Source organism: Pagrus major, chromosome 4 (assembly GCF_040436345.1).
Source record: "Pagrus major chromosome 4, Pma_NU_1.0".
Taxonomy (NCBI): domain Eukaryota; kingdom Metazoa; phylum Chordata; class Actinopteri; order Spariformes; family Sparidae; genus Pagrus; species Pagrus major.
The window spans coordinates 3,417,095-3,442,326 of record NC_133218.1 but is presented as its reverse complement, the minus strand read 5'-3'; the positions used below and the strand labels follow the sequence as shown (position 1 = coordinate 3,442,326).

Sequence of the window (25,232 nt, the reverse complement as noted above, 5' to 3'; positions counted from 1 at the left end):
ACTAAACCATCCCCTCACTCATATTGTTTTCTTTTACTTTTTGGATGTTTCACAAAAAATCCGCGCACTAACAACCTGGACTGTTTGAACCCTGTCACATCTATGTTGTTGTGTGTGATCTTGTTGTGTGTAGCCTCCTGTTGTTGATCAGTTCTGTAATATGCAAAGCATAATGATTGCAAGACTCCAGATTAAAGGGCAGAAGGTTGTATAGTGTACACAGCACAGCGATCTGATGATTTTGAAAGTCTGTAGTGTGGCCAAGGCATAAGCTAACCATCTGCTGGCTGTAGCTCCGTACAGACATGAGAGGGGTACTGATCTTCTTATTTCCCAACATGTCTAACCTATCCTTTAATATAGACATGTCTTAACATTAGGCCTACGTGATATAGTAAATAAATCATATTGCAACTATTTTTACGTATGCTGCTATTGCACAATCAGTCGGAATGATTATTTCAATTTCACTGAAAAAACTACTAAAATCATGATGATGTGACATTTGGTGGGGTCTCTACAAAACAAACATGTTTCTGGAGAACAAGGTTTGTAGGCCAGGGGATCTCTGCAGCACTACAGTGCCTCATTAAAATGCTGTTTTGTCACACATTTCAGCTTACCAAAATAATGCAGCTCCTACGATTTATATTTTGGTTGCTGTTTCAAAAATATTTTGATTAATTGTGGAGCCCTACTTAACATCAACATTGAGTTTGTGTACCAAATATATTCAATAATGTGATACAAGACTGATGTGTCACCTTATTACATTCATATCACTCGCAAACAAATGAATAAACGCATCGAAACATTGGGAATCAGATCAAGATAAAGCCAAGAGAAGTCGTTTTTCCCAGAGTCTAACAAACTGATAATGTTGAATCTATTTCCTCTGCTGAAAATAACATTTTGTGTAAAACTTCTTGTTCATTTCTACTGCAGATAGAGAATTTGCTATATTTTCAGAAAAAAACATTCCACCCTCAGATTAAGGAGCGCTGACAAATATATTTAGTTTGTCTAAGTGACAGTGATGAAGAGTTTACCATTTTCAGCCAAGAAAATGTCAGATGAAGGAGAACAATGAACCAGTGTGCTGTGTCCAGTTGATGAAATTATTACAAAAGTAATTTAAAAAGGCATTACACAACCTACTAATGTCATGTTCTTGTCACTGTGTTGTATTATGTTGTAGTGAGGCTGCTGACAAAGGGGAAAACTGACATCACTTCTGTGATGGATTAGTCCTTAGTGATTGTAATTGTGAGTTAAGGCCAACATTTGATCTTTAATTCAGAGAATCCGACACAAACTAAAACACAGCAAAGTTTGTGACTGATGTTGGAAATGTGAACATTTTTAGATTTAATTCAGCTGAAGCTGCACCCAGAAAAGAAAGGTTAAGTCACAAATAGCCATTTTACATTATTACTCAAGCAATTTAGAGCAAAACCATTTAAAGTTCAATTCACTGAAGAAAATGTTAAAGAAATTAAGTGGGGGGAAGTGAGTCATTGTGCTGTGTGAATCTTCAACCCGTGACTATTTGATTCTCAATATCTTAAAATAAAGATGCCTTTTCAAGCTTTAATCCATTTAATCCGTTCTATAGCTCAGTGTGGATGAACGTGGTATTACAGGACAGTGGGGGGGGGGGGGGGGGGGGGCTATTTCTTTTACACTTTATGTCAAGCGAGTTCACACAGCAATCCATAAGGGATAAATCTATTTGGATATTGGACTTTGAAATGAGTAAGGAGGCACTTTTCCTCCTGAACAGATTACATGCTTCTTATCAAGTCTTCTGGAGGTTGACTTGTGTTGGCACAGTCAGATTCTGGGCCTTGTTCAGTTATTATTTGACAAGATATTTTCATCATAACTTTTAAACATTTATCTTAAAATCTTGTATGGCTGATTGTGTCAAAACACGAAGGACTGAACTGAGAAGTAGGACTAGGCTATATTTTGTCCTTTATTGTGATATGAGACTATATCATCCAAGATTTTGGAAATCGTTCTACGGTGATATGACTTAAGTGTTGTCTTTTCCTGGTTTTAAAGGCTGCATTACAGTAAAGTGATGTAATTTTCTGAACATATCTGACTGCTACTTGTTCTAATACTTGCCTTTACCTGCTCAGTCATTACATCCACATTACTGATGATTATTGATCAAAAATCTCATTGTGTTAATATTTTGCAAAAGTACCAATGGTCATCCGCACAATATGTTTCAATATCAATAGAGGAATTTGGTCAAAAAGTATTTTCATCTTCAGCTACTTTATACTTCCTCTCAACTACATTCATTCTTTAACTGTAATTGTTAGTTAGTTTTCAGATTACGGATTCAGATTACTCAATGTTGATAGGATATGACTTGTGATGCTGCATGCATCAAAGATATGCTGCATCAGAGCCAAAGGAGCATCTTTTTGAATAAATTTATTTTATCGGCAATCAGACACAAGAAACCAAAATAATAACCAAAACTGAAAATAGGGAAAATTCCTAATATGGTCCCCAGTAATAGCCAATAATCAATCCATCCCTAATTTTAAGGCCATATCACCTAGCCCTACTGAGATGGTTGGCATTTTTTGGTTTAATGGAAAAAAAAGGGCTTTGTAGAAACTAGGGGTATTGCAATATTCACAATAACCATGATATTAAAAAATGAAATTGATGTTGTGTAAATAATACACATATTATCATATTGTTTGAATAATCCAGCAAAGATGTGAGGTTATGTGAATCTTTTGTTTATGAGTTAATCTGGTTGCCTTTTCACTAGTCATTGAATTTTATGTACATTGTTCTTGATGTACACTTTTTTTTTAGCACGCTCAAATTTAGTATGAACGCAATAATTTTCAAGCTGAAATATTTAAAAACATAGTACTATTTTTATATTGCACCAAAATGTATGCACTGTACTGATGACGGTAAATGTTCAAATGATAAAGCATTAATATATTCTCACATTATCTGTGAATTAATACGCAGTTTGTCTTCAGGTTAGGGTTGAACAAGGAATTGAGTCACAGCCTCCCACAAGAGAAAATGGACTTTAGCGACAGTAGAGTCCGACTAGTTATTTGTATCGACCTCCAGCTTAAGCACAATCACATTATAACCATCAGTTCTCTTGACATACGGGCAGAAAACAGAGTTAGTATTAAGACATGCCGGATTTAATTCCTGGACCAGACGATAAATTATGATGTCTGAGGTGAATAACTTACTGCTATAGAGTTACAGTTGAAAGGGGCACTGGGTCAGCACCTTCTGAGGGGCTGAGGCTTTAGAGTATCATTGCACATATAGAAGCATATATTAAGATACATTTTCTTTCAAGTCTTAAAGAATACCACATTTGAACTGCAGTTGGCGTCAAGTGCTTTTTGACTTCTTGCTGAAAACTCTAGCATTACTTACTGTGCTATTGATGCTGGCCAGCAGTTTGCCATTGAACTCCACCATAGAGTAGACAGCTCCTTTCACCTCCTTCTCAGCCACAGTTTGCAGCTTACCTGTGGGAGAGAGCACAATGTCTGTTAGTCTGTCTGTTCAGTTTACATTCAGTGGTGCAAGCTCAATGTCAACCTTAACTTGCACAAGCACGATCTAAGTGAGACAGAGGATAACGTAGATCTCGGTAACTATGAGAGAGATGTTGGAAAAGGTGAAAAAGAGTAGGTGAGACAATGCTAAAGTAGAATGAAAAGCTAAAAGGAGAAAAATTGAAAGGCAAGCAATGCACCTTGAGAGGGACAGACTATGAAAGAAAATGAGGTGGGATCAGTAGGGGTGAGGAGAGAAGTCTGATAAGAAGAGATAAGAAAATGATTAAGTGAGGAGGGAAACAAGAGCATTGTAGGACGAAGTGCTCTTGACTGAAAAAACAGGACAGAAGGCAGGGAGGAGAAAATGAACCCAGGTGAAGGATAAAGAGAGTAAAGCAAAGTGAGCTAGATGAGAAGACAACAGGATGAAGCTGAGGAACAAGAAAAGAAAGTGCACTTGTGTCTGTGTTTGTTTGCTGAGAATAGAGCGAGCCAAAGAGAAGCCTGACTACTGACCGTCGGTGTAGTGGAAGACGATGATGCGTCCCTGTTTTGGCTCAGCCTCCTCTGGGTACACCATGGCGGTGCCAACGATAAAATACACTGACGGGTCTTTTCCCAGACGACATGACACCATGCTGAGGGCGTACTCACTGGGGAGGAACTGATGGGCATGGAGAACTAATAGAGATACAAAACACACACACCTCAGTGTGAGAGGAGCAGAATACATCTCTCTGTTAATAGATTTTCTACATCTTTTTTTCATAACTGTCCTTCAGGAACACGCTAATATCGCTAAAACAAAGTCCTGCAAGGCAGACATGAAACAAGGGTAAACATGAGTGGTCAGGTACACAGTAGTTTGGCCAGATTATCTCAACCAATTATGTTTTTTTTAATTTATATATACATTTTTGGGCTTTTATTGCCTTTATTGATCAGGACAGCCGATTGAGGCCAGAAAAAAGGGGTGAGAGAGAGGGGAAGACATGCGGCAAACAGCTGAGGTAAAGATTGCGCCTTAGTACATTGTGAATATGCTCTACCAGGTAAGCTACTGGGGACGCCACAGGTAAAAAATCAAAGTAAGCACACCTGAAATGTCCATAACATCCCATTTTGCAGAGGAAAACTATGTGCATACACAACCCTTGCAAGTATGACTATGTCAAAGTTGAACCAGCACCTCTGTTTGTAAACATGGATAACAATAGACGGTCTTTGTAATAATTGAACTATGTGCCTTTGTTTTCTCTTTAAAATAACTTATGACTGACACTGGGGTTTGTTTGTCTGACTGCTTGTTTCTTTCCCCTATTAGGCATCTTACAAGCGATAGTAGCCACATTCTCAGTGCAAGGCATTAGACTGTTAAGATTACATTGTAAAATGGAATTATTTACAATATCCATGTCACGTCACTGAATTCTGCCTAATCAGATCAGGACAGAGTCATTATTTATTTATCGTCCTTACTCTCATGTCCAGAGCGAACACATTTCTTTCTTTTCACTGTTTTGGCCCACTTTTTTTGCGCTGTGTAGGTCTCAACCTAAGCAGCGTACGTGGCGCTAGCTCATAACATTAAGGGGTGAAAGGTACAGCAATGGATCACATGTTCCACAACATCAAGCGATGCAGAAAATTTGCTGTCTATTAAAACTGATCTGACACAGCCATTGTTGTTTTTACAGTGGTGTATGACTGAGACGGTAATGCTCATAACAGACAACAACAAACCTTATTATTAAGAACTGCAATTTTTGGTGGTGTGGCAGTAACCGAATGATTGATTTCACTTTGTATATCAACCCTGCATTTCTCATCTTAAAGAGTGCAGTTATACGCATCAGTGATCTCAATGCTCATTGAGAAACACACATCTGTAGTGTACCAGGCACCACGCTACTGCTCAAGAATGTCTTCACATCTTGATTGATGAAAATCTCACAACCTCTGAATGAGCCGTTATCTGATCGAACACTGATAAAGTGGAAGTGGAGTCAGCTGTGGACAAAACGTGTTGAACCAGTCCCTTATTTGCATACCATTTACATATAACATACCCTAATTTATGCAGAGGTGGTAACTCTTGGATCTTTAAAAGGAAGGCTTGGCGCAGCAAAATCTGCATTGCAAAACAGACTGGAGCAAAAACCTGCCACATTCGGTGGGCTTCACCATGGAAATCATCTGCATGACGCCCCAATGTGTTCAATTATTCAGTTTCCATAAAGCGCCTGTGTGAGTTCTAGATATTGAGTAATAATGTTAACAAAAACAGTACCAAGTACAAAAAAATATCTTACAGTAACTAACAAATATTTAAATAGTGCATTAGATTAAATATAAGATGATGAATAGATAAATACAAGCCTGCCTGATTGGTAAAATAAGTGTGCACACATTTTCAGATCCCACGTGGCAAAACGATAGCTTGATAAATGAACACTGGCACCAAAGAGAGTTTTCTGCATTGACCTGGTTATTCACTGAGCTGAGGGCAGTGTTTTGCCATCAGAAGCTCCATGTTGAAACATCACTTCCATGAGATCAAATGTAAATGCACACCCAGCTGTCTCACCTTCAAAGGTGTGCTGATCCACCACGAGCAGACTGTGAACCTCCACCTCCTCACCGAAGGAGGTCTCGTGGGGAGAAGTGCTGCTGGGGAAGAGCTTGCTGGAGCTCACACTGCTGGAGAGAGCCTGCAAGGATGTGGATTTATGAGATGGGACAGGAGGAGAGGTAGGGACAAAGCAACCTAATAAACAGTATTAACTAATTCAAATGTGGATTTCTGCAGGAGCTCAGCAGCACAGTCGGCACCATCTGCAGCACCAGATGTGCAGCATTTAAAATCAGGTAAACATCTTTCTGGTCATTATGTGTGAGAGGCTCTGGCTCTGCTTTGTTTCCACTAAGTCATGAGCTGCAGCAGTAAATTCAAACACAAACACAGTACCCACCTGTCCCCTTGGGGCAGCTGTAGAGCCAAGCTGAGTGGACACAACGCATGCTGTCGCTGTTGATCTGGCTGAAAGGACTTTTTGATTTCTCTCCCAGTACAAGTCTATTCTAAATTATGCTCCTGCTTTTCTTTCTTGGCAGCTGAATCATCATTGTCAGTATTCTTTGATGACAAATCAAACAAAAAACGATTATGTTTAATGTCATTTGAACTTGATTTGAACTCTCGCAACAGCCAGATTTAGCTCAAGGAGATGCAACGCTTTCAAAATGGCCTACACTCTCTCACAGCCTACATGTCTCTGGAGGAGTACTGAAACCATAAAATGAGGGAATATATTATAGAATTTTGATTATAATTACACTTTTTAAAACAAATCATATTTCTGGAGGGTAGATAATCAAGTAAAAATTACAAAAAAACAAGGGATACACTGATTGTGAAATTCTGGGCTGGTGCCGATAATGATGGTTTTTTTTTGTGGTTGTTGTTAATTTTGTGTTGTAATCAATTCTTCCTTTCGTGCCAGGGAAAAAAGAACAGTTTTGAAGTCATTCAGCCCTTCAGTACACTATCTTTGATTGAGCACAGATTCTATCATACATATTTATGAAACAACCTTCCTTCTTTCACGCTTCAAAGCCTTTTTAGCCCACTATACAACTACCTACTCAATGAGGAGCGTTTTTCAGTAATTCCATAGCCTCACGAACTGATGGCAGGGATGTCACGAGCCTTAAGCTCATGAAGGTGCCAGCGCACCAAGAGATGAAATCCGGCTGCTGCTGTCAGTGAATGTTATCTTTTTTGCCGATAGAATTTTTATTGATACCAATGCTCAGCTGATATATAACAGTTTTTTCTCTCTTTAATTTTTGCCCAAATCATGAAAGTAAATGAAACCGAGCGCAACAACAATAAAATGTAAGTCCTGGGTTTAGAAAATCTACTTCCAGTACACCTGTGAAGTGTCTGACAGGAAAAAAACATTAGTTTTCCTGACAAGCTCCCAGTTAACGTTATAAATAATTTTCTTTGTCAGCATGCCTGGTTAGATAAGAGTGCAAAACAAACAAGCCCTCAGGTGTTTATTATCCAAACACAACATGAAGCTACAGTACCTGAGTGCTCGCGCTGGGGCGAACGGCAGATGTGGTGCCGCTCACATCCTGAATCTCCACCCTGCTGGACAAAACCCCGAAACACTGGGAAACCTCCTGGTAGCAGATCCGCCTGGTGGAGCATCAACAGAGGGAGAAAGAGAGAGAGACACGGAAGAAGAGTGAGAAAAGCAAAAAGGAAGGCACTAGTAAACATGAAAACAGTAAACAGGGTAACTAAACAAAAGAAGGTACCCTAGGAGGCTGTTCTGTTTTTTGACTGAATAACAGGCAACCTTTTGATAACTTATTTAGCAACGCTGAAAAATGGCTGCCTCTTAAACATTTGAGCACAAACAGGTGACTGACAAATCAAACAGCAGAAGGTCATCGGAATCAGAGCAAACATGAAGCAGCATATTTGTCTGTGTATGTGAAAGGTGTATTGTTTAAATCAAGGCTGCAACTACTGAGTATTTTCACACTCATTTCCAACCAAAAGTCCAAAACCCAAAGACTCTTCACTATCTTTGCTATGACAAATGACAGAGAAAGCAGAAAATCTTCACATTTAAGAAGCTGACACCTACAGATGTTTGACATTTTTGCTTGAAAAATTACTTAACCCTTTTGATAATCAATAGATCTTTAGACATTTTATTTCGATTGATAAGTCAACTCACTGTTGCAGCTCTAGTGTATTTAGTCTTTAATCCTTATGTATTTATTTATTTTCATTTATCTTATTTGTTCTCTTTTATTGTCTTGCTTTATCTTGTTTCATTTATATCTCCTGCTCAATCTCGTATTTCCCTTTGCTTCTAAACTATTGTAAAAACTGAATTTCCCTGGCGGAATCAATAAAGCACACCTACCAACACTCCTGATTTGCGTGAATCAGGAGTGTTAGCATGAGTCTCCCTGTTTTTAACCCTTTATCCCACTGTGCTCCTGATTGGTAATTTCTCACATTAATCCCTGGATTACATACAAATCAAATGGCCGTTTCCGTGTGGGATATCTGTCGTCTACCTGGCAACACAACCCAGCACAAGCATCATTTCATCTTTTATCTTCTTCTTTTGAAGGCTCTCACACACTTACTCATAACGTAATTTTTTTGTGATGTGAAATTTAGATGTTGATTTTTGATCACTTTGGCAGGTATGATAAAGTTTTATCTCAACTTATCTTATCTCATCTCACCTACAGATGATCGGTGTAAAATGTTCATTTAAAAAGGTCAATTCTAGCTTGTTTGTCAAGGCGACTGACCTGGGAGACTCATAGAGGGGAACAGTGCGGATGTGGAGTTTCTGAATCTCGTCAATGGTGCCGATGGTCAGAGTGCTGTTGTTGGCCAGAGCCAGACTGTGAAAAAAAAAATCAAGATGCAGCATTAGTCAGGGGGATAAGAGGAAATACACCCACTTTCTACAAATCAAAACAAAGTTAGATTATATCATCTTCTATAAGAGAATACATCTGAGTCGGCTTTATAGACTTGATGATCAAAACAAAACAAAGTTTAGTTTGTGTTTGTGAACTCTTCAAAGCACAAAAGAAGAAATCATAAAAAACAAGAGCTTCCTTAGTTAAACCACCAGTAGACAAAACTCTGCTGCTGACCTGTCAGGATAGCCCTCAGAGTTGAGTGGGCACATATAATTGACCTCCTTGAGGTTGACATTGGAGAAGACCAGCTTGTGGTTGGAGGAATAGATGACGGTGGGTCGGTCGGAGCAGGCAAAGACATTGGAGGTTGACAGGGATCTGAAGGTCCTCAGCACAGTGGGCTGGGTGCCGAGGGTGACTTTCTTACGCTCACTCAGGGCGCCTGGGGGAAGAAAGAAAAGATTGAAACATAAACCAGTTTAACACCAGGATGGAAGGTGGGTGTACTAATCATTGTTTGGGTCAGCAGAGCGACTGGCTGAGTGCCTTCAGCCAATAAAGTTTGTCCTTGTGTGCAGAATATTTGTCTAAATTTAAATGCTCTTCAAACACGACTGGTTTCATGTGCCCTTCAGCCCTCGATGGAAGCATATGCCTTAGTTATGTTTCTCTGCTCATTGAATCAATTCTTAAGTTTGATTTGTGTGCAACTTATAGTCTTATTATGTCTTAGTGGTACATACACTTTGCATAAGCTTTCCCTTTTGCCGTCCTCATATTTGTGGTTTTTGACCACTGACAGATTTCATGACTATGAGCTGATCAAACTAAAGCAAAACAAATAAGTACATTTAAACATAGAATAATATTCTGGTTGTGAGTGTCTTCCTGTTTTTGATTAGATTTAAAACAATATGTTTTCTAAGAACATTAAATAACCTCATTATATACGATTCATGATTCACTGACTGCAGTTGGTGCAGGGGTTTCTTTGACTGAATTGACACTAGAGACCTAATGATTAGTCTACCGATCGATTAATCAGTCAACATAATAAATCTGCAAGTATTTTGATAATCAATTAACCTTTCCTTATTTTTATGAAGCACCAATGTCAAACTTTCTTGTGTTCCAGCTTCTCAAGTGAGACTTTGCTGCTTTTGTTTGTATCATGTAATTGCAAAATGTTATAATTATAATGCAATTGTTTTAACTATTTTCTGACATTTTATAGACCAAGCAATAAATACATACAGACATCTATATGATAATACAGGGTTAAAAGGGCTTCTTTAGTCTCTACATTAAAATTGCTAATTATATTAGCCGTCATGGTGAGTAATGAGAGCGAAATCCAATTCCAACACCACTGATTTCCCGTTTATTCTTCAAATATAACAAATATTAATAAAATATTCATTGAGAACATATGCCCCCATAAGGTTGAACAAACAAGATGATTCCCATCCATGCATCTATTTAACAGTCAAAAGAGAGACCTTGAAGTCATGTTTAATTGGAAGAGACAGCAATTCAATAATACATCAATTAAAGGGTTATTACACAGCTTTTAAATGTCAAAGTGAATTTGTTCCTAACAGGGAGAACAACACAGCCTGTAAGAAGCTGTATAATATTTTCTGTGGCTTTTAATTGACTTATTTTCATCCCATAAAATTACATCACCTGGGTGTCTTGACCTGGTGATGTCATTTCAGTGACATCATCTATTATCGGGTTCGGAGACAGAACCGAAAGCTGTGGAGTTAGAAAGACTTGAGCATCCAGCAGACAGGGAGTAACTCTGACAATAGGCACTATAAAGCTATAAAACAGAAAGTGCAGGATGGAGTTGAATGAGTCACTACAGACAAAACGTCAGGATATAGCCTCTGCTGCTTTTACTGTGACCAGCAATACTAAATAATAATACATTTTGGCAAGCAATGCTACACCACCTTATTACTGTTTCAGTCAAACATGGTGGAATTTATTTGATCTTGATGCTGCATTCTGAAAGAAATTGAGGTCACTGGTTCACTGTCACTGCTCATAGCATTGTTTTCAGACACGGCAGGCAGTTGTTTTCAGAGAAGAAGCAACAAAAGTCTCCTGAACAGTTCCTGTTTAGCACCGAACAGCAGACAGATGCATACAGTTAGAGACTAGCTGGTCACCACAGTGGAGAATTTAACAGCTAAAGAGCCAGACCAAAAACTATTACCAGGTGGCCACAAACACGACTCCAAATGAATGACAATGTTGTTCTGTAACTGCTGGACATTAAATAAGCAGCTGCTTGCCAACACTAATGTCATATATACATAAAAGCTGATTATATGTCATCGTTGTGTTCATTACTCTTTCCACTGCCCCAAGTGGTGGAAATAATCAGATATCGCATGTTTAATGGCTCCTGATTGGCTGCCTGCATTAAGCTGTATCTTCAAAAATCCTGCTGCTCTGATGTTTGAAAAAGTTAATATGGAGGCACTGACTGCAATTATCTTAGCTGATTTGGTTTCTTTCTTTTAAGGAACTATATTTGACAGCATAGACAAAACTGCACCAGGTTCTCTCACTGTCACTCAAACACATACCAAAATAAATCTGAACTTGAAAAAAAAACTTGCTTAATCCATATGAAGGTCTAAGGTATTCTGTCTCTGAAATCGCAGTGTTTGATTAAATCAATAAAACATATTTCGTATTCAAACAGCAGGCTTTCACTCAAACTCACAGCATTACTTTCTTAAGGCTGCAAAGTTTTCCCATCATTATATCCAACTAGAAATCTGGCAGTTATGCAATTCTCCATGAAATAATATTCTAAAAATGAACATGTTTTCAGACAGCCGCCACCGGCCCTGCCTGAAGGCTCTCTTTCATCTAACCGGTGTAGTGATGGTGCTGTGAAGGACCTACCAGTCTGCAGGTCCAGACCAAAGTAGAAGAGCGCTCCGTCTCCAAGCGCACAAAGCAGGTAGTAGCTGCCTTCAAAAGTGGTCATTAGGATTGAGCGAGGGATGATCTCTGAGGGACACACACAGTAAAATGATTTATTTTTCTTGTACTCCGGGTTCACAGGTTCATGGATGAACACCAAAGTGATAAATGTCTAGACGAATGTCTCCGTCAGAAAAATCAATGAGCCCAGACTGGCTGTTAACTTTTGGGGAAAAAAAACATTTGAATGCTGCAGGGTAAAAATAAAGTCTTCCGTCTTTTCTGTTTCCCAAACCTCCGTTTTCACTGTCTGCAGGCCAATTATATAAAAAAAAAATTGGCTCTGATTAAATGCTTGCTGGCTGACTCTCACAATGTGGCAGTGTAAAAAAGTCTGTAAATGTAGAGACTTGTAAGATTACTTGTTTCCATGGTAATGTACATCAATTATTTTAAATAAGAGGGCCAAACAAACAAAGGGCTGTGTTTACTTTACACATCTCTCATACAGAAAGGTGAAAAAAAAGATAATTAATAAATAATTCAGGTTAATTGCAGCTGTGTAGTGTTAAAAACTCTTCTGACGATAAGCCAAAAATATAAAAACTTAGATATTAGCTTTTAATTAGCAGGTTTCCTGTTTTAAACAGTCTGCAGTCACATTGTCCTTGTTAGGGGGAGTGAGCACAGTCTGCAGAGTTTGAGCATGGAGCAGCTGTCACTCAAATGCACTTGGAAAATAACGTCTGACACTTTGGGAAAGAGTGTGGAAAAATTCTTCATGGGTGAAGAATTTAAAGTGGAAAGTAAGAGTCCTTCCTGTGCTGGTACACCATGTTATGAAACTTTGTCTCCAGTGACTGCTGACTTTTTGATAAGTTTAACCAAAAAAGTAGTCAAGTTCTCTCCTGCATATTTTAACACAAGTTTAAATACTTGTCAAGCGTCTTAATGGGACACTTAATGCAACTGGGTTGGCAGCATAGTTAATGTTAAAGTACTAAAAAATGAGGTACTTAATGGGAGATTCTATTTTAGCTACTTCTACGTTATTACAGACCCATTCATTTCACTTATTGATTGGATTTCTTAAAGCAATAGTTCCACAGTCCTCTTATATGAATGGACAGATTGAAGTTGGGTATAAGGGAAAGATGAGGGGCTCTATATCAATCTTTATCTTTATTTTTTTTAAAGGCATCTCTTTGGAATTTCTTAGCAATCAGAAAATCAAAATGAGTGTTATAGGTGATACTAAAAAACTTTAAAAAAAAAAAAATGTTACTGTTCTTTTATCATTTCCTGTTTTGTCCATTTGTTGTGACTGTCATCAGTGATACTGAGATTAAAATTATTGACACAGGTGATGCCGTGATGCTTTGTGCTGTCAAACACAGTTTGTCGCCCACGACTGTCTTCAGGCTTTGAAAACTTCCCCCTTTAACTGTGAAGATCAGGGGTTTTTCTAGCTTACTGAGACAGCCCTAGTTATGTTAGGAGTTAGGAGTCATTGCCTTTTTGGATCTGTGGAACCTACTGAGACACTGTATGTGGAATATGGGCTACAAAAGGCACTTCAATTGATGTGACATTATGTGCATCAAACGGTCTCTCTTCACAAGCCAGTAACAGCTTTCCTTTTCTCCTAACAGCACACCCTCTTCTCTTTTCTCTCACCTCCACCCAGCATTTCCTTGTGCAGGGCTGTGAAGCAGGGCAGTTTGAGCACACGGGCTGAGATGTCGGTCCAGAGTCCCACAGCGCAGAGCGGTGACTCACCACCGCCGTCCCCCAAAGGTGTGATGTCCAGGCACGCCACCTCATGCTCCATCTCTGTGGTGCTAAGGGAGGTGTAGAGGACGTGAGAAAGTTAAAGTTTGACACACACAGCGAGACATAAATGTCTTAGTGACCCAGAACATAATTTTTTTCTCGTGTGAGATGTAAATTGAAAAATGTGTCAGTCATCTATAGTGCTAAGCTTGGAGTTCACACTGGCTGAAGTTCCCAGACGAACATTCATTGCACATCTGCAGAACTGTGGCAGGAACTCATACAGTGTGTGGACAGGCATCAAGATTTTTGTTAGTTTGTGCATACGCTTGTTTGTGATGGTTTGTAATGATATGAATTTGTCTAATTAGACCAAAGTAGCTATTCTCCATTATCTCTGTCCATTATGGATAATGTATTAAGATTAACTTAAGGAAATATTATATTGTGTTTAATGGCGTTAACATCAATGTAATGAAATATCTTGATTTGTCAGTAAATTCACTGGATCAGACAAAAACAGACATTCCTAACAGGTTATATTATCCACAAACAGGTTCTGAATTGAATTTCTTGAAAATTTAGGATATCATTACATAGCTCGACATGGCAATATATAATTGAATTTATCACAATAAAGGATTTTATTCATGTTTTCTCAGCCAACTCTTAAACTTGTCATTTAAAAAAAAATTAAACCTGCACTGCAGAATTTGATGTTTTACACATCACTGGTGGTGCACCTGCGTGGAAAAGTCACCACAGATACCAATTTAAAAACTCCAGTATACTGCGAAGTACAGAGAAATGTATCTTGCCGCTATGGGCTTAATCAGCATAGATCATATTCACACGGCCATTTTTCTCTGATGTCAGGGAGTAAGGAATGTGATGTTATCATTTCACCGCTTCCTGATCAATCAGAAACCGAAAAGACAATGGATAGTAAAAAACCAGAGCAACACTGGACCATATTTCAAGGTAAAACAACGCAGGCTATTTGATAAGCCATTAGCTTCCATTGAACAACAACGAACATTAGCATTCAACCAAATGGTAGCTAACATTACTGTTTGATTGTGTTACAGGGTACAACAGGAAAGCCATAAATTAACTACAATATCATCACACATCTGCGACACATTTATTTTAGCCTGGAAGTAAAATGCACTAGATGTAATGAAACTGTAATGTTAGCTGGAAAGTGATTGAATGCTAACATTAGCTTTATAATGAAAATGAGGAGGGAACAAGATGATGTCACTTGTTAATAAAAAAAAAGGGGCCTGAACTCCTGAGTTGTAATAGAACAAGGCTCATCAATAATGCAAATATAATGTAAGGATAATCACTCTACAGTGTGTTGAGTACTTACCCTTTAATTGCATGACAGAAGAGCATTTCAGCCATGTAAACACCTTTAATCCTACTATGACTATCTAGTCTTTCCAGAGGTTTGTAAGTCATAGAGGAAACCAGCAGTTTATTGATGGAGGCCAAACATTTCACAGCTCTGCTGAGACACTTCACTCTGTCTCTTTCACTGTTTCATCATCCAACACACTGCAAACAAACACTCAAGCCTCAAGCAGCCCTGGTGGCCGTTTTTGCAAGCTGTGCATCTTTCTCTGGAAAAAACATTTTGTGTACCCTTTACTTTTTAAAAATTACTGTAAAAATAGTGGCTCAAACTGTTTTATCGCAATACTGACGCAGACAGCCACAAGGGTAGACTTCAAAAGTAATGTGAAAGACATATAATAAAATGTAGGACTCTACAATTCTACTGTACCATAAACTACAGACTTAAAAATGAGATTCAAATCCCTCAGCTCAAACAAATTTTAAAATGAAGGTAAGGTGGTGCAGATAAGATAATTACACATAACCAAGTCAGAGACAAAGTTGAACTACAGGGAATACAGTAAATTAATGTTTGGTTAATTAAGCTTTCATACAACAGTTCTGTTGGGTATTGTGTATGCACTCGTATGTAAGGTTCTCCCCTGCTGCTGCTTCATATTAACTATTTAATTAACCTGCAATTCTATTAATTTAATTAATTTGTTAACTAAAGTACTTTGGAGTATCATGATTTTTTAAATTTCCTGGCAAGGCATGAAGACTTCAGTCTCTGCAGTCGACTTTGTCACCTAAAAAATAACTTACTTGACCGACGAGCAATTGCGATATGTATCGTAACATTCAAGCTAAGGGGAATCTTTTTTAAAAGATCACAGCCAGGGGATAAACTGAAGGGATGAAATCAGACATTTTTTTTTTTACTCTTAAGCTTTTCTCATCTTTCAATCTGATCCAGTTTGTACCCACAGACCAACATGGTAGGCGTTAAAGAAATAGTTTTGATATTTTTGGGAAGTAGGCTCATTCACTTTCTTGGTGAGAGTTAGATAAGAGGATGGAGACCTTTCTCAAGTTTGTACGGGACATACGAAGCTACAAACAGCAACCGGTTAGCTTAGTTTAGCACAAAGACAAAGGAAAAAACAGCTAAGGGCGCACTCACAATAGGCTATCCGTACCGTGCCCAAGCACATTTGACCCCCAAATTCCAGTTTGTTTGACTAGTGTGAGCGCGCCGTACCAGACTCAAGCACGGTACACTTCCTTGGCCCTGGCACGGTTGGAAGAGGTGTGCTTCAGCACGGTACGGTTGCTCATGCACGAGCACAAGCACAGGACATGAAGTATAATGATGCGTATTATGCCGCCTTGTATAATCAAGAAATCCAGGAATGTGAGAGGGCCGCCTAAGTCAGTAAAGTCATGTTCTCTGTGTTGTTAATCATTAATTAGCATGTTCTATCTTGTTTGTTTAATCCATACGAGCAATTTCTTTCTATTTTCAGTCTTTGTGTGAAGGTCAAATACATTTAAAATGCTTTCTTCCCCCAAAGGTTGTACTTCTACTACGCATGTGCAAGGTTTCAATACACCAACTTTTTTTAGGGCTTCATTCCTTGTGCAGAGATGTGATGCCATCAGCTCATCCCACCAGAGCACTTTAACAAATAAGAGTTTTTAATGCTAATATTAAATAACATCACCCTTCTCGGTATACCTGTGCATTAGTGTGATATCCTCCACTTCTATGCCTATAGGAGGTCCATTAGCAGCTGCACGTCTGACACTTTGGGATTGGTTGAAAGTGTCATGAATCTCAACTGCATGCTCGCATTTGTACAACAACATGATTGGCTGATATTTTTCATGGTTCGGCTGTAGTAAGGCAGATGATTGGCTTTTGAGGGGAAGGGGTGGGACATAGTTATTCTTCTCTCTTATAACTTCTCTAGCTAAGCTCACCAGTTACTTATTTAACGTACAAACATGAGAAAGGTTTCAATGTTCTTACATAACTCTTGCCAGAAAAGTGAGTAATATATTTCCCAAAATGTCAAACTATTCCTTTAAAGCACATGGTTGATGTTGTGTGTCCTCTCATTCAATTGACTTCCATGTCTTTTTGAATGTCATACCAGGAGATCTCTAGATATCCTGAATTTAATAATACACCCTTAGGTAGGATAATATAGATGTTTATATAAGGAAGTGTATATCACAAGAAAAAGCTTTGGGCAACTGTATGCTGCATGATACAAAGTGCTTACAGCATGACTTTGACTAGCTGTGTTTATAGAAGAGGAAGAAGTCATGTATTGCCCGAAAATATCATTAAACTTATAATGGGGCTACGCCTTGTGTATCTCTGTCCTACCTGATCTGTTTGAGCTCTCCAGCTAGGATCTGCAGGTAGTAGAGGGCCCGTCCCACGGCGAGCACCACCTGAGTGTGGTTGCAGGCGGCCACGCTGATGTTCCTGCCCTGTGGCTCCTTCCACTCACTCACTAATGCCTTGCTTTCCTGGAGCACCAGGCGCACAGAGCCTGACGTTATCTGTAGGCAAACACACATTTTTCCTTTTTTTAGAGAATATTATTTTGCACAGAATTTCTGTTTTTGTATGTGATTTTGTGCCAGGGTTGTTTTCTTTTTAATGGCTGAAACAAAATTACGATTAATTGCAAAGACAATTTTTTTACAGCATTTATGTTTTTGTTAACAAAAAACATGTGATGAGACTGTGTTTAAGGTATAGAGAAGATACATTACTTTGCACTAAATGCTGGTGACTACGAATTCATTAAGTCTAGAGAAAAAGACACTTTTAGCAATCCTTCTGAGGCCGATTTTGTTGTTAAAGAGAAGACAAATTGAAGGCTACACTGACACTTTGCTCACTAGACACAATTAAATAATTAGGATGCAGTATTGGAAAATACTGCAGTTCAATCATAACACAAATGTGTAAAAAAAAATATGGCCTGGTAAAAAAAGAAAGAAGGATAAATGTCCAGCATTTGTTTGATAGCAAAAATCCTCTTTATGAAACATTAAAACAATATGTTTGTGTTACCAAGACGTCTCATTATTGTTCTAAAAGTTAATTTTGTAGCAGTTGTATTGCAGGTAGCAAAGGGCTTGTGAATACCTGGTAAAAGCCCCTCAGGTTAAAGAGAAATCAAAATTTTAATATTGAAAATGTAATAATATAATGAGGAGACCCATACAGCACTGAAGAGGCAAGACAATAAATCGAAACAAAAGAGCTGAAGAAGCTTCATTAACAGACTGCAGCAAGTTCAAACAACAGTCAATCTATAAATGGAGGTGTTGCACTGTTGGGGAGCTCAGATAATACAGAGGTGTAATGAAATGTGAAATCTCATCATATATTCAATATTGGATCCTTAATAGAGTGCTTGGAAGCAGTTATGAAGATTTAATTGTCCAGTTTCTGCAGTCTGTCTACGTGCAAATCACAGCATATCTGAAGAGACAAAAACAGTTTAAGTTTAAAGCGAGTGTTAGCGAGGACATGTTTTCTTCATGAGTTAAGTTTTATATCAGAACACACAGCTAGTGTCCAAACAACTGGGGAGCGTGGGGGAAGTTGATAAGTTGATATTATAGATATATATGAATTCATAATGTTTACCGCGTAGCATAGTAGTTTTTCATATAACCACGTAGTTGATTTAGCATTTTAGCAGGTTCATATTTGCTAATTAGCACTTGGGGTGGGAGGATATATGATCAGCGTACCTTTCGCGGCATATCCTGCCTCCTGCATGAAAAAGTTAAATCGGATGTGTGGAAATACTATGGATTCAAACTAAAGAACGACAGAGAGAAGAGATGTCCGCCATTTATTTATCCTTTATTTATGCAGCAGGATGTAATGATTTATGATTACCTTATTTAAGATTGTTTGATTGTTTACTGCTGAAAGGACTACTCACCAAAAAGAGATGTGTGTCCCATCTATGATGTAATCATTTAAAATTCCAGTATGCATGTTTGAGTTTTGCGCATATTTTACTGATTATCAGAATAATATCGTCACAATTATTTTGGTCAGGATAATCATGACATGCCTTATTGGCACTAAACACAAAAAAGTGTAGCTGAGGTCCATGGAAGCTGGTAACTAAACAATTGGATAAATCAAACCTATGACTAACTATTAACTCTGGCTACATCGTGATAGACAGTTGCATATGTTAGCAGTTAGTTGTGAGATAGTAATACACATCAATTTAAAGATGCAGTCTGTGATTCTGGAGAATGATGTTTGATTATTTCAAAAGGAGTCGGTATATGACGACCACGGAATGAGACTCAATCATTAACTGCTATGTGTACTGCTACCACCAGTAAGTTTTTTGTGTCTAATCGCTCTTGTATAGTTTCTATTTTATTCCATTCTTATATTATATACATTTAATGATTTATTCTCTAAGTCACTCTTATTACTATCACTACTTATTATGTCTTTGTGCTGCTGTAATGGCCAAACTTCGCCTCTGGGGGATCAATAAAGGATTATCTGATTTTATGGGCAACAATAAACTTGATAATATTCAGCTGTCTTTTACAGTCGCTCTGGCTTTGTCTCCATCTCCCCCCAAGAAGAATATCAGGGTTGTTCTTGATGTTTAGCGTTGTTTACCAGGCGCTTCTTTAGATTTTAGCAATTTCATGGTGGGCAGGTAATGCACAGTCGGCTTGTCTGAGCTTGTTTTCAGGAAACTGCTGCATACAGTTTTTTTATTGCAGGGTTAATTGGAGCAGCAAAAGCTCAAGCACACAGTCCATGTGCGAGCTGGAACACCAAAATAATGAGCTACAACAAGGCTAAAAGCTGCAAAGAGCTGCAGAGTCAGACATTCATTCTTCTTGGGTTTAGCATTATGAGCAACTCTTTCATGTAGACTCCTTTGATTTATTGTTCGAAACAAAAATATTGCTTTGTGTACAATTTATATGTGATTCTTGCAGATTTAAAGTAAAAAAAAAAATTCTAAAAGTGGGGCAATGAAAATTTGTGTGGTCTCTTTGTTGCATTTGGTCCATTTATTAAGTGTCCTTGACACTGTCTACCACAGTGTTTTTTAATAAGATCGCTGAAGGTCAAAGTAAAAAAATCTTGCTCCACAGCTAGTGCCTTCAATGCAAGTCTAAGTAAAATATTCAACTTTTATTATTCAACGCAATTTGTCTGAGGCCTTTCAAGTGTAAAATGAGTCAGATTAAAGAAAAAGTAAAAAAAGTGTGGTTATAGTATAAAAATACCAATTCTGAGAGGTAACAGAGTTCTAGCCTGAAACACACAGAGTGTTGTCATAACAACCTCATGGTTGAGGGTCTAACAGTTGGCAGAACTCCCTGCAGGTCTTATCCTCGTTCCAAAAAGGAAGGCTGAAACTAGAATTTAAATGAAGTGCAGTATTCGTCTTAACCAAATGTAAAATACATGAAGCCTTTTGCGACCCTCATATTCAAAACTGCCCCTTTCAATCATGTATGACTCAGTTCCAGCAAAGTATTTCTTATTAAACAGAGAAAGGCCACAGTTGAATTATTAATTTCTATAATTGATTCTGAATTAGTGAAATTATATGTTATTTCTGCTTTGAACTTGGATGTGCTTATACCGTTGAGTCAGCTAATTCCAGGAAACGGGCTCAAACATTCAATGAGAAATCAAAGCATGTTCTGAAGGAACCTGACAGCACATGTCGAGTGCTTTATACATATAACAGAAGTGTGCTGCATGTGTGTGTACAAACTTGAATGAGCTGTTGGTGCGCCACATTTCCACAGTAAAATGTCTGCTGGTTGTCCACAAAGCCTGGAAGTTCAGTCTCTTCGACTTCCTCGCCACTCAGCATCAACACTCTGGGGGAAAACACGCTCTTAAGATAAGATAAAGGCATTCGGAATCGACTCCACACTTATCTGGCATGCTGCACGGAAAACACTCACCGTGTTTGACCCACGAAAGACAGCACCAGCATGTCATCTGTCTCTCTGCCTGCCTCAGAGCGGAGCGGCCACAAACCTTAAAGGAATTCAAGAGAGGGTGTTGGAAAGAAAAGTTACTTTCTGCACCAATCTGCAGAGCAGGAGAAACACAATATACAGCCAGTATCCAAACCAATCTTTAACTATTCCATCTGTCAAATGTTAACATGCTGGAAGATGTACAGGTTGCAGATCCCTGTCAGAGAGCCATTGATTGGCTAAGTGAATAATTGCCTCTCATCAAGAGGCCAGGGGATGGAGGCAGCAGCGGAGACTTTTAGGGCAGAGCTGGTCAATAAATGACTGAAGCCTAACAAGTGCAAGCAGACCTGACTTGGCCTGTGTGTCTCATTTAAGCATCAGAACAGTCTTGGGAGAGGCACCTCATTTTCTGAGAGAAAGAGGTGTCTGCCCCCGTTAAACCTGATGAGATTCTTCAACTTGACAGTTAACTGTCGCAGGAATTACAATGCTTGTTGGTTTACTAAATGAAAACAAATGTTTCCAAACCTAGCCTTGGCAACGCTCCCATTCTTTTGAAAGTACCGAGCCAAGACCTATGACACGTGAGCCATCTGCTCACACTCACATGCCGAGCATTGATGAGCAACAGCTGGCGCCTTGGCAATGCCAGGCAACCAGATGTGCAGGTTGAAGTGGCTCTACTGTCAAATAAGTAAAAGATTAAGGTGAAGGAGGCGTTGGAAGAGAGACACACACACACACACACAAAAACAGAACACACAAACCTTTGATTCCTGGGAGGTCAATGCTGGCATGCTCATGAATCCCAATGCCATTGCGAATGATCCGGAGAGAGCCCTCCTTGAAGGCACCAGAGCATGTCACCAACTGAAAGCAGCAAAAGAAGACATAAAGACATGGACGCATTTGTTTGTCTTGCTTTTTATAGAGTTGTTATGCAGTTGATCCTGCTATTTGTACTATTTTCTCTTTAGGTGAAAAAAACATTTCATCATGCACTTGTCAAGTTCAAGAATTTGGGCTATTCTTCTTTCAGATTAGTGGAAAGCAAACATCCAGAGTAAACATTTAGGTGTTTATTTCAGTTCAGATTTCTGTTCTGGAGGTGTATGCAAACTAGTGAATATTTTATTAAAGAGCCTTTCTTTCATAATTAAATATAAACTTTCTGAAAACTTGTAATGCAAAAATTTGCAGACCATCTTGCGATGGGATCTCACCAGCCCCCACGCCTGTCAACATGTACACATGTTCTTGCACGGCTGTGGCTCTGTCACACTGACAAATATTTGTCCACGGACACACAGGAAGGCATTGCTTCTGTGTTTGTTCCCACTACAAAAAGGTGTCTCCAGAACCGCATTTTGCCACGATATCACACACACAGAGTCACAAAGTGAAAACATTACCAGCCGATGCTGTCGCAGTTGGTAGTGGCCGTCTTAATGCAAGTAATCAACTGGGAAATGTTTCATGGTCATATCTTTTAATTCAAATGTAACCTGTGGTGTCTCCCCTGAAACATCTTTGTGATGTTGTGAAAGCTTTTCTTTTTCTTACCTTGGTCTTTAAGATTTAAGCATCATTCAAAATTGTAGTTGTAAATGCCATCAACATTTATGGAAGTATTGGCAGAAGTCAATGTTGAAGCAGTAACATGTGTAGTAGTGAATGATTTGTAAATCATTATCAGTTTATAGCAGAGCTTCTCTGAGATTGGCAACAGTGCTGAAACCCCTGAAGGTAAATAATTCTGACTGGAAGGCGTCAGAATATTATTCATTCATCCAGTCACGGCACACTAACAGGATTAATGCCCGCGCCTGTATAATCTCAGCCCCTACCACCTGCCACCCGACAGCTTTATCCTAATGGAAATAACCATTGTGAACCTGGCAACTCACCTAACTCCCCCGAGCCTGTTCTCAAATGCCCTCACACTCTCAGCCACACTCTCACAGGACTGGCTGAATCCTGATAATCTGCCCATAATATATTATGTTTTTGTTATTTATGTAGGGTTTATCTGTCATAAACCCCACTGTGGTTTGTTGATCACAGTAATTTCTCAGCTTTAACTGCAAACTGTGCTCGTCCTGCAAATAGCGCATCAATCCTCTACTGTCTTAACTGTCTAGGAATGTGTCCGCACCAATTAACCAGGTCAAATGCTCTGTGGATTTGTAAAAAATGCCAAATTAAAACGATTGTGATTGGATTTCATTCTGGGACTGAAATGAGCTCCAGTGTGTGTGGATGAATACATTCAGAGTGCTGGTCCGTGCCCAGAGAGCGGCTCAGTGCTCTAGTGGACCGTTGCCTTTGGAACCACATCAAGTACCCCTGAGGCCTGAAGTCAAACCCTGCCAACAAAACCTTCTGTACTGTATCTCTCTCGTTACTTCACTCTTTCATCTCCCGCTGCCTCACTGATTCGACACATAGAAGGACAAATGTTTAAATCAAATATTGTTTTTGTCAAAATATTACATGTTGTTAGAGAAAATAAACTGATTCATTAAGATCTGGTTTTATTGAACATAAAAAGAATTAATGCCTTGCAGTTGTATGCATCTGCCAATCTGTCAAGTGGCAGTTTACTTCCATGTCTGTCCTCATTCACTCATGACAGCACACTCTCATTTAATATATGCAGTGATGACACTCAGGGGATTTCACAAAAAGTGTAGTTCTTGGTGAAATGTTAGTTATCACTATATTGAGATGTATGATTGCAGTGAACAATTTCCAGCAAGAGATTATTCTTACAGAGGAGTACAGAGGACAGATCGACACATTCACCTGAAGCTCAATCAGTGAGCTTTTTGTGGACTACTGCTGTACATCTATTAGAGTGTAAGTTCATCGAGAGAAACCAAAAACAGTTTCCAGAGCTATGGCGATGAATAATGGCCAGAACATTTGATGCAGAATATTATGATGTCACAGTGCATTTAGCCTCCATAATTAACCATAATTTCCTCAAGGGGTTCTTGAGATATTACATTCACATGAATGAGACATGTGGACGGATGGACAACCTAAAAACATAATACCTCTAGCCACTACTGCTGCCGGCATGGAGGCATAAAGCATGTTTTGCAAGGTTGCGATGGCATATGACTACCAACTTCTTATCAGCCAAAAATGAAGAGATTCCACATTCAAGAGAATGTGTCATACAGATGGATGATCAGACAACCTGAAAGCATAATGCTTGCTGGCTGTTGCAGGCGTGGAGGTATAAAATAATTAATATTTTAGTATTATAGAGAGAAAAAAGAAATCAATTACTTCACTGGGTAGAAAGATGAAATTCTCTGTCTTCTTGTTGACTTTTAAATCTGATATTAACATTTAAATAGGGGCTATATCACATTACATTCAGAATACAAACTGTTTGACAACAGTCGAAGGTAAACAAAATTTAGTACAGCAGAGATGATGGATTGTTGTTATATATGCAGACAGGGAGACCAAAACAAAGTCTTCGCTGTCAGTTTAAAAGGGTGTGAATATTATTAGAGGATATAACATGCACAGCAATCTGGCTTTCTGCGATGGAACAAGAAAACCAATTCAAGTGTGTGTACCGTGGATGCATTTTTATATCAGGTGTAACTGCAGTCCAGCTGAATCATATCTAGATGCCAGTGGGATAACAGGCAGAGCATGCTAATGCCAGGTGTACAGGGACAAGAAGGAGCAACAAAACAGACCAGACAAAGGAAGAACACCCAGCATATAAAAAAGGCACAGGAAGCCGAAGACTTGTACCCGGTTATTCTGGCCGGCGGCGAGCTTGTGCTGTAGTATGTTGCATGCTTAATTCTGCTGACAAAAACACTACTAACGCGACTCAGGAACTGGGCTGCATTGGTTGTATAAGCCTAGACTCCCTGAAGGCTGTGACAAAGAGGATGATAAAGATGAAACACAGATGGAGACTCACCATGAATAAATAAAGTGTATCCAGTGAGTGTTAGGAGGGGTTACAGTAATCACCATGTCACACATTCTCTGGAAAATGCCTCAAGAAATCTTTTATTCTATCTTAACGATTTGCTTTCAATATGTAACTGTATTATGACGTGTTGT

At 38.8% G+C, this 25,232-nt stretch overlaps 1 protein-coding gene across 1 annotated transcript in view; it reads right to left on the bottom strand.

Moving 5' to 3' along the window:
- ddb1 (damage-specific DNA binding protein 1) overlaps positions 1-25,232 on the bottom strand; it is a 53,654-nt gene that overhangs the window by 13,582 nt on the left and 14,840 nt on the right. Inside the window, exons 10-21 of the mRNA XM_073464113.1 lie at positions 21,899-22,001; positions 21,111-21,186; positions 20,915-21,023; positions 17,500-17,678; positions 13,665-13,828; positions 11,967-12,074; positions 9,276-9,483; positions 8,922-9,017; positions 7,668-7,779; positions 6,160-6,283; positions 4,089-4,253; positions 3,445-3,539 (exon numbers count right to left, since the gene is read on the bottom strand). Of these exons, the coding sequence (XP_073320214.1) occupies positions 3,445-3,539; positions 4,089-4,253; positions 6,160-6,283; positions 7,668-7,779; positions 8,922-9,017; positions 9,276-9,483; positions 11,967-12,074; positions 13,665-13,828; positions 17,500-17,678; positions 20,915-21,023; positions 21,111-21,186; positions 21,899-22,001 (1,539 nt within the window). The remainder of the gene's footprint in view (positions 1-3,444; positions 3,540-4,088; positions 4,254-6,159; positions 6,284-7,667; positions 7,780-8,921; positions 9,018-9,275; positions 9,484-11,966; positions 12,075-13,664; positions 13,829-17,499; positions 17,679-20,914; positions 21,024-21,110; positions 21,187-21,898; positions 22,002-25,232) is intronic.